The following is a 9,906-nucleotide window of genomic DNA, read 5'->3' on the forward strand; positions in this document are numbered from 1 at the left end:
CTCATTGAGCGGGGGGAGGGGTTTGTGGCGGTCGAATGGCGCGGCCTGGCGGTGGTCGGTGTTTACGCGCCGCCCCGCTGGCCCCTCGTGTCCTTCGAGGAGTACCTGAACGGGTTGCGGGACTTAGTCTCCCGCACTGCACCCCGTCCGGTACTCGTCCTGGGGGACTTCAACGCCCACGCTCAAACGTGGCGGTCTCCCAGGACGGACGCGGTGTTGGACTGGGCGGCGGGCTTAGGCCTCCGATTGTTGAAACGGGGGTCGGCCAGCACGTTCGTGGGGCGCCGAGGGGATCGGATCTTTCAAGCATCGTGGATCTTTCATGGGCTTCGCCCGGCGCAGCGCGCCGTGTCTCGGGGTGGAGGGTCTTGGAGGCCGAGACCCTGTCGGACCATCTCTACATCTATGTGGAGATGGCCAACACCACCCCGCGTCCCCCGACCGGCCGCCGTCGGTCGTGCCGTTGGGCCTTAAGGGCCCTGGATGAGGACGCGCTGGTGGCAGCCTCTCTCGCTGTGGCCTGGTCGGAGCCGCCGACTGGGCCCGTCGCGGATGTGGAGGCGGAGTCTGAGTGGTTCCGGGGCGCGATGCAGTCGATCTGCGACTGCGCAATGCCCCGGGCCCGGACTCCGCCCAAGAGGCCGGTGTATTGGTGGACGCGCGAAATCGCTGCACTCCGCGCATCGCCGGTACACCCGGTCTCGCAGGAGAAGAGTCCGCGACGAAGCGGGGGAGGCACTGCTGTATGCCGAATATCGTCGCTTGACGGTTCGGCTGCTGCAGGCCATCAGGAGTGCCAAGTTCCAGGCATGGGACGGGCTTCTCGGCTCTCTGCAGAGGGACCCATGGAGACTCTGACGGAGAGCATGGACCCCGGGCTCCTCGGGCGGGTCGTGGACACCCTCTTCCCACAGGAGGAGGGGCCCGCGCCCGTCTGGGGGGAGTCGGAACGCCTTCAGCGGTTCGACGTTCCCGGGGTCTCGGAGGAGGAGCTGGCCAGGGCTATTAAACGTCTTCGGGCCCGGAACACGGCGCCGGGCCCCGACGGTATCCCTGGCCGCGCATGGGTCTTGGCACTCGGCGTCCTCGGGCCCCGGCTCAGGAGGCTCTTTACGGGCCTCCTGCAGTCGGGGCAATTTCCACGAAAGTGGAAGGCGGGGCGGATGGTCCTCCTTAGGAAGGAGGGCAGGGCCGCGGATCTCCCGTCCGCGTATCGGCCAATCGTGTTGCTGGACGAGGTGGGAAAGCTCTACGAGCGTATCGTAGCTTCCCGCCTCTCCAGCTTCCTGTCGGGGGGGGAAGGCGTCGACCTGGCCGAGTGCCAGTTCGGCTTCCGGGGGGGGCGGTCCACGATCGACGCGATCGATCGTGTCCGCACCCTTTCGGACTCGGCTACATCCCGGGGGAGGGTGTGTTTGGCGGTGTCGCTTGACATTGTCAACGCTTTTAACACCCTCTCCTGGGAGGCCATTCGCAAGGGGCTCGAACAACATCGGGCCCCATTGTACTTGCGAATGGCGGTCGGCGCCTACCTCTCCGGCAGGTGGGTAGAGTACCCTGGCCGGTGCGCGGATTTCAGGAGGGAGATCACGCGTGGTGTCCCACAGGGGTCCGTTTTGGGCCCCTTACTGTGGGACATCGCCTATGACGCGGCCCTGCGGGCCCGACTCCCCCCGGGGGTCAGCCTGACGTGTTATGCCGATGACACGTTGGTGCTGGCCACCGGGGAGGACGCGGGAAGGACCGTCCGCTCCGCCGAGATAGGAGTGGCCTCTGTGGCATCCCGGATCCGGGAAATGGGGTTGAGGTTGGCGCCAGAAAAAACGGAGGCGGTGTGGTTTACCACCCACACCCCCCGTTGGCGCCGCCTCGTTCCGCCCCTTTCTCGGGTCCGGGTATGTGGTTTTGCCGTCCAGGTGGGGGCGGGTATGAAGTACCTTGGTCTCCACCTGGACACCCCTTGGAGTTTTGAGCCCCACTTTCGGCTCCTGGCCCCCCGATTGGAAAGGGCGGCGACGGCGTTGTGCCGTCTCCTGCCCAACCTTGGGGGGCCAGACGAGAAGGTTCGTCGCCTATACGTGGGCGCCGTGCGGTCGATGGCCCTTTACGGGGCCCCGATCTGGGCCGACACCCTGATGGCCAGCCGCAAAGGCAAGGACATGCTTCGGCGCGTCCACCGGCGGCTGGCCATCAGGGTCATACGAGGATACCGCACGGTGTCCTACGCGGCGGCGACCGCCCTGGCGGGTCTTCCACCTTTCGAGCTCCTGGCGGTAGGTGAGGCCTATGTTTATAGGTCCCTCCGCCAGGGGTTCGAGGGCCCGCCGGGGCTACCGGAAGTGGGGGAGCTCAAGCTCCAGGCCCGGCGATGGGTGATGCGCAGGTGGAGGGCGGATCTCTCCGCCCATTCTGCGCACCCCGTCGTTGGGGCGATTCTGCCCATTCTCAGGAAATGGGCGGATCGTGGGCATGGCAGAGCCACGTACCGGCTCACGCAGGTGCTCACCGGGCATGGGTGCTTCGGTGAGTACCTGCACAGGTTGGGCCGTGAGGCCACAGAGGCCTGCCACCATTGTGGTGGGGAAGCATGGGTGCTTCGGTGAATACCTGCACAGATTGGGCCGTGAGGCCACAGAGGCCTGCCACCACTGTGATGGTGGGGCCTGTCCGGCCTGGGCGGTGCTCCGCCATAATCTCGAGATAGAGTTGGGCGGAGACCTCTCCCTCTCCAACATCCTGAGAGGGATGGTGGAGAGGGAGGAGGTGTGGCATGCCGTCTCCGCATACGCGGAGGCGGTTATGCGCGTTAAGGAGGAGGCGGAGAGGGAACGGGAGAGGTTAGACCCCGCCCGCAGGCGTAGGCGTCGCCGCCCGCCCTCTCCGCCCGCCGACGGGATGCACGCCCACTAGATGGGCGTCCTCAGGGGCCGTGACCGGTGATTTTCATCGGCCACGGTACGGGAGTTCACGACCCCGAGGAACCCGAGTGCACGGGCCCGGGGGAGGGCGTACCGCTCCTCCCGCCGGGTCCAAGTTGGTGGCCGCCGCGCGGGGAAGCCACATCCTCCTCACGGGGGATGGGGCAGGCCCCAAGTCTTTGCGCGGCGGCCGGGGCCGCAGGGGTGTCGAGGGGGGACTCGACATCCCATTGCACGCGGCCCGAGATTGTGGCCATGTAATATACACGGATTTCAAAAAAGCCTTCGATTCCATGGACCATAGCATATTGGCTCACAAACCTTATGAATTTGGATTTCGGAGCAACTTATTATCCTGGCTTTGCGACTATGTTAGAAACCGTGTCCAAACTGTTGAAGTCCGTAGAAATCTGTCTCGTAATATCCGCCCGTCTTCCGGTGTTCCACAAGGGTCTCATTTGGGCCCCTTGTTATTTATAATGTTCATTAATGTGGGAGGTCTAGCGCAGCGGTAGACAAAGGCTACCGAAAGACGACGTGTGTGAGCGTGTGCGTGGTGTGTGTGTGGGTAGGAGAGCGGTGTGTCGGCGAGGCGTGACACGAGCGAAAAAACTTATTTTGTTCTTTTTCTATTTTATTATTAAAACTTTACAACGTTGACCCGTTGTTGCTCCCTTCTCCCTGTTCACATCTTACATTTGGGGGCTCGTCCGGGATCGAGAGCAGCGGATGAGGAACGGGTTGAAACAACGGTAAAGGTGTAAAATTGTTGAACTCGCAATGTTCGTTTCGTCGAGTATCATTGAGTGGAGATCGTGAAGTCGTTCGATACGTTGTAGACGAAGTGTAAATTAGCATTCGTCATCAGTTGTAAAGTGGTGAACGACAAGTATCGGTCAAAAGGAAAACAGTGGTAGTGACGGAATCGAATTGTTGAAGTTGGACAATATCAGTTAAGCAGTATATACCGTGGTGAAGATCTCAGACTAAGACAATGGCTACAGAAAAAGCTGTCAATGTTGGTGTAGAAAATGTGCAACGGCAAGAACACGAAGAGGAACAAGTGGCAACAAAATCGAAGAGTGAAGATAGACGAAAAACACGAAACGCGCCAGGTGCACAAAAAAGAAAAAATACCACAAAACAAAATTGACGAAATGAGAGTGGTCGAATTAAGAGATACGTTGAAGAAGATGCAATTATCTACAGGAGGGAAGAAACAAGAATTACGAAACAGATTAAAACGACATATCGAAAACTACACGGAAGACGAGGATGAAGCATCTAGCGACCCTGAATTGAACGAGACAATCATCGCGCATAGAACAGAAGATGAAAGCAGTGAATCGTCCGAAGAAGACATAGAAAGCGGGACCGATGACGAGGATGCTGCAGATCAGGAACGGTCAGGTATTGTGCGAAAGAGTCGACGGCGATCAGATACTAGGTCCGATATTGTTCGCATGCGAGCGAGAGATCGATTTACGATTAGAGACGTAGAGGAAAGCATTTCGCATTTTTACGGGGACGATAAATTAGATATAACGAAATGGATCGAAGAATTCGAGGACACCAGTCAATTATTAGGTTGGGACAATTTGCAAAAGTTGATATACGCAAAGCGATTACTTACGGGATCCGCGAAACAATTTGTTAGCTTTCAAAGAGACATTAAATCCTGGTCAAGATTAAAAAGGTGCTTAATGCGAGAATTTAAGACTAAAATAAACAGCGCAACGATTCATAGGCAATTAATAAATCGGAAGCGACAACCCAGTGAAAGTGCGCGACGTGATATGTACGCGATGCAAGAAATCGCAAGTCAGGGGAGTATCGATACCGTCTCACTGATCGAGTATATAATTAGTGGCGTACCCGACGAGGAAACGAATAAGGCGATTTTGTACTGAGCAAATACGTTATCTCAATTAAAAAATGCGTTCGAAAAATATGATAGAATGAAAGAATCGATGAATCGGAAGGGAAAATTTGTTAAACAAGACACGGTTCGAGACAAAAAAATGACACGAAGCGAGGCAAATAAGAAACTACGTTATTTTATATGCGGTTCTAAAGAGCACGAATTGAAAGATTGTACAAATAAAGATAAAGGTCAGAAATGTTTCGCATGTAACGAATTTGGTCATCGCGCGGCAGACTGTCAGCAGGCGCGAAAAGAGGCGACGAAAACGGCGAACGTAAATTGGGTGGGTAGCCCGAGCGATAAATTGATCACGGTAGAAATTAACGGAATATCCTGCTCCGCACTACTGGATACCGGCAGCGAAGTGAATTTAATTAGACAAGACGTCTACACCGAAATCGGTTCTCCGCGATTAGATAAAACCGATAGAACTTTCACAGGTTTCGGTAATGCTGTAACCGCGCCGGTGAGAAAGTTGAATGTCGAATAAAAATATACGGGCAGTCATGTAAGACGGAAGCGTTTGTCGTACCAACTAATACGACGAGATCGAGAATTATTTTAGGAGATGAATTTTTAAAGAACGTAGAAGTATGTATACAGCGCGGTAACGTCACGGTAAAAGTATTGCCGATGAACGAAGCGTGTATCAATCATTCTCCCGACAATTACGAAAACAGTTCCGCAGCGACGCACGAGGAGACAGAACCCGATCATCATGTTACTCAGTTAATGAAAATAATCGGAAATGCACCAGATGAAATCGATGCGATTGAGCCGTACAAAACTAAGGTACAGGATCTTGTTCGTAGTTATAAACCAGTAAGTCGTGTAACGACAACTATAGTAACAAAAATTACGTTAACGTCCGATGAAATAGAGAATGGACACATTAATCCGTCACCGGAGAAGATCAAAGCAGTTCAGCGTTTCCCGGAACTGAAAACAAAGAGGGATATACAAAGTTTCTTGGGCCTGACAGGATACTTTCGGAAGTTTGTAAAAAATTACGCGAAAATAGCGCGGCCACTGTTGGACGTAGTGAAATGCTCGTGCGTGTTCAATTTCGGCGAACCACAAAGGCAGGCGTTCGGGGCGTTAGAAGATACTTTCTCGCGAGAACTAGTTTGAAGATATGCGATTCTACCGCTACGACGGAGCATCCACACGGACTGCAAAAAAACGTTGCACAAGAAAGACCCAACGCCGAAGGCGGCACGCTGGGCATTGATATTAGAAGAGTACTCATGCGAAGTAGAACTCCGTCCAGGGGAACGTTTGAAGCATGCCGATGCTCTCAGTCGGCACCCTGTAATGGTCATTGAAGACAAAGTGATCGCGATACAGTAAATTCTCTACAAGTGTCAGTCAGTTTGGATTCTACAAGTGTCAGTATAGATCAGTGTTTCGCAACGTGGGGCCCACGCCCCACAGGGGGGCAATCCGAAAATGGACTCGTCCAGAGTTGAAGTTAACCGTATGGCGACTCTCAGTCGCTACTCGAGCTGGGTAAACATCCAGTATAAGTAACTTGTCGGCCAAACTTAACGGCCATGTTAGTAGCCGTGATTTCATTGTTAGACGTTAGAGTTGAACTACTGGTTACACTGGGCCGGCACTAAGCATTTCGCGTTATTTGTTCTGAATCAGTCTCGCTTAAGCTGCCGACCTAATCGGACGTGTTTACGACAAGCGAACTACTAAGTGTGTTTGTGTGTGCTCATTGTGCCTTACCAGGAGTGCGAGCGAGAGTGCGTGTAATCTGTTAAACTTGCCTGCTGGCAAGTTCAACAAGACAAATGGCAGAAACTGACAAAATCCAATTTAAAATTATTAAAGACAATGGTAAATTTACTGTATGCAAAAATGATAAACACAACGATAAAAGGGGTATTACTAAACAATCGAGTGACGAGCGGGAGAATAACACTAACAAAAAACGTAAAATAATACCATATAACACAGCTGGGGACAGCCTGGATATACAGCGGAACAAATGGTTAACCGATATACCCCTTTCCAATGCATTTAGTGTACTAACGCAGGATACCGATGAAACGACAGAGCCCATGGATATTTCTGTACCAAAGGCAGCTACACCTAGACCTCCTCCCATTCATATCGAAGCTCAAATTATTGAACCCTTACGCGAACTTCTTAAAAAAACAGCAGATAATAACTATACACTAAAACAATTAAAAGATAATCATGTCAAAGTCGAAGCAAATACAACGGAAATATATAGTAGGATTGTGCTAGCCCTGAAAGAGAAGAACGCAAACTTCTACACATATCAGCTGAAGAAAGACAGAAGCTATAAGGCGGTTCTGCGAGGTATACATCCCGAAACAAACACTAATGACATTTTCAGCGAACTGAAAGACCTCGGACGCCTGAACGGAAAGTCTTCAAAAAACGGTCCGGCAGGGAACGTGTTAACCGATATACCCCTTTCCAATGCATTTAGTGTACTAACGCAGGATACCGATGAAATGACAGAGCCCATGGATATTTCTGTACCAAAGGCAGCTACACCTAGACCTCCTCCCATTCATATCGAAGCTCAAATTATTGAACCCTTACGCGAACTTCTTAAAAAAACAGCAGATAATAACTATACACTAAAAAAATTAAAAGATAATCATGTCAAAGTCGAAGCAAATACAACGGAAATATATAGTAGGATTGTGCTAGCCCTGAAAGAGAAGAACGCAAACTTCTACACATATCAGCTGAAGAAAGACAGAAGCTATAAGGCGGTTCTGCGAGGTATACATCCCGAAACAAACACTAATGACATTATCAGCGAACTGAAAGACCTCGGACACCAGGTAAGACAGATTAACAATATAGTCAAACACGACACCAAGCAACCGTTACCGCTTTTCTTTATTGAATTTGAACCTAATGAGAACAATAAGGATATATATGTATAAAATTAACAAACTCCTTAATACCATCATTACATTCGAACCACCGAAAATCAAAAGAGATATACCGCAATGCATACGTTGTCAAGCTTACGGGCATACAAAGAATTACTGCTTTAGAAATCCTGCATGTGTAAAATGTGCTGGCATGCACCTCACCTCAAACTGCCCAACATCCGGCAAAATAGACGAAGTAAAATGTCACAATTGCAAAGGAAATCACCCAGCCAGCTACAGAGGTTGTATAATAAGAAAACAATTACAGCAAAAACTATACCCTACACTTAGAGCTAAAAAAATCATAGACACTGCCTCTTCACCAGCTCAGACTAATATTCGAAATAGTATCACTAACAATACACACAGTCACCCGACCCCACGGACAATGTCCAACGCTGACATAACACGGAACAGAACGCAACCTCTTATAATACATGACGAATCGATATCAGAAACATCTGAAATTAAAAAATTATTGTTACAAACTGCAAAAAACACTGAATCCATCTCTACCATGATATTCGAACAATCACAACTGTTAAAAGAACAATCAAAACAAATCAACTTATTGTTAGAACTACTTACTAACGTGCTTACTAACAAACCAAAATAACAATGGACTATAAATTAAAAATCGCTATCTGGAACGCGAACGGGCTACACCAAAGGTTACCAGAATTAAAAACCTTTCTAAGTATCAATAAAATCGATATAATGCTTGTAGCAGAAACCCACCTAACAGATAAAAACAATATGAAAATACCACTCTACAATATACACCCTGTATACACCACTAATCATCCAACTGGTAAGGCTCGTGGTGGAACAGCAGTAATCATAAAAAATTACATCAAACATTTCCTCCAAAATACAATAGCACACATGAACATACAAGCTACCTCAGTAACAATTAACACAACGCACCACAAACTCACGCTGGCTGCAGTTTACTGCCCCCCAAAGCAGAAAATCTCTTTACACCAATTCACAAACTTCTTTCAAAGTCTGAGAAACAAATTCATTGCTGGTGGTGATTATAACGCCAAGCACGCTCTATGGGGCTCTAAAACAAACTCGCCCAGAGGAAAAACGCTAGAACAAACTATACGAACACCATCCATAGATACACTAACAACCAATGAATCAACCTACTGGCCCGCTGCATACGACAAATCACCTGACTTACTAGACTTCGGTATAATCAAAGGGTTAAATAAAACTCACTTTCAAGTACACTCCTGCTTTGATCTCAGTTCAGATCATTCGCCGATACTACTAGATTATATTCACCAACCCGTTATAACCCAAGCTATGACAACATTATGCAACAATACCACAAACTGGGCACACTTTAAAAACTACTTAGAAGTCAATATAAACTGCAATATACCATTAAAAACCCCTGAACAAATAGAATCAGCTGTGATTAATTTTACTAATCTTATTCAAGAGGCAGGATGGATGTCTACTAAACCAGCAAAATGTAAACGACAATTTAATTCATATCCAGAGCACATCATTCAAAAAGTGGCAAAAGCAAAAAAGTTCTTTCAACAAAAAAAGACTAAACGCAATCACCAAAGAAGTGAAACAGCTAATACTGCAGCATTGCAATGATGAATTCCACTCATACATCCATAGTCTTTCTCCCAACGAAGATACGAACTATTCGTTATGGAAAGCCACCAAACGATTCAAAAGACCTACCACACTGTCCCATGCCATCAAGAAATCCGACGGTAGCTGGGCAAGAAATGCCCACGAAAAAGCTACAGTTTTCGCTGAACACTTATATAACACTTTCCAACCTAATGACAATCACGTCAGCACAAGTTTTACAATCCTGACAAATACTCATCACAATCAAGAAATTCCAAGAACCACCGTCAAGGAAGTTAAAAATCTTATCGCCGACATCTCAATCAAAAAAACTCCCGGTTTCGAACTAATTAATGGAAAAATCATCAAAGAACTTCCACCTAAAGCTGTCAGAATGTTAACTATAATATTTAATGCTATACTAAGAACCCAATACTTTCCCATTAATTGGAAAATAGCACAAATTATCATGCTACATAAACCCGATAAAAATCTACACTTGCCATCATCCTATAGACCTATCTCTCTACTGTCC

At 49.1% G+C, this 9,906-nt stretch overlaps 1 protein-coding gene across 1 annotated transcript; it reads left to right on the plus strand.

The window, feature by feature from the left end:
- Positions 1-8,387: 8,387 nt before the first annotated feature.
- Positions 8,388-9,389, plus strand: LOC108576115 (RNA-directed DNA polymerase from mobile element jockey-like). Its single transcript, XM_017939045.1, has one exon. The coding sequence runs from the start codon at positions 8,388-8,390 to the stop codon at positions 9,387-9,389; it is 1,002 nt and encodes a 333-aa protein (XP_017794534.1).
- The last annotated feature ends 517 nt before the right edge of the window (positions 9,390-9,906 follow it).

Source organism: Habropoda laboriosa, unplaced genomic scaffold (genome assembly GCF_001263275.1).
Source record: "Habropoda laboriosa isolate 0110345459 unplaced genomic scaffold, ASM126327v1 scaffold380, whole genome shotgun sequence".
Taxonomy (NCBI): Eukaryota; Metazoa; Arthropoda; class Insecta; order Hymenoptera; family Apidae; genus Habropoda; species Habropoda laboriosa.

What these genes read in the sequence shown, in the direction of transcription:
- LOC108576115 (XM_017939045.1), top strand. Translation starts at nt 8,388, where the DNA reads ATGGACTATAAATTAAAAATCGCTATCTGGAACGCGAACGGGCTACAC.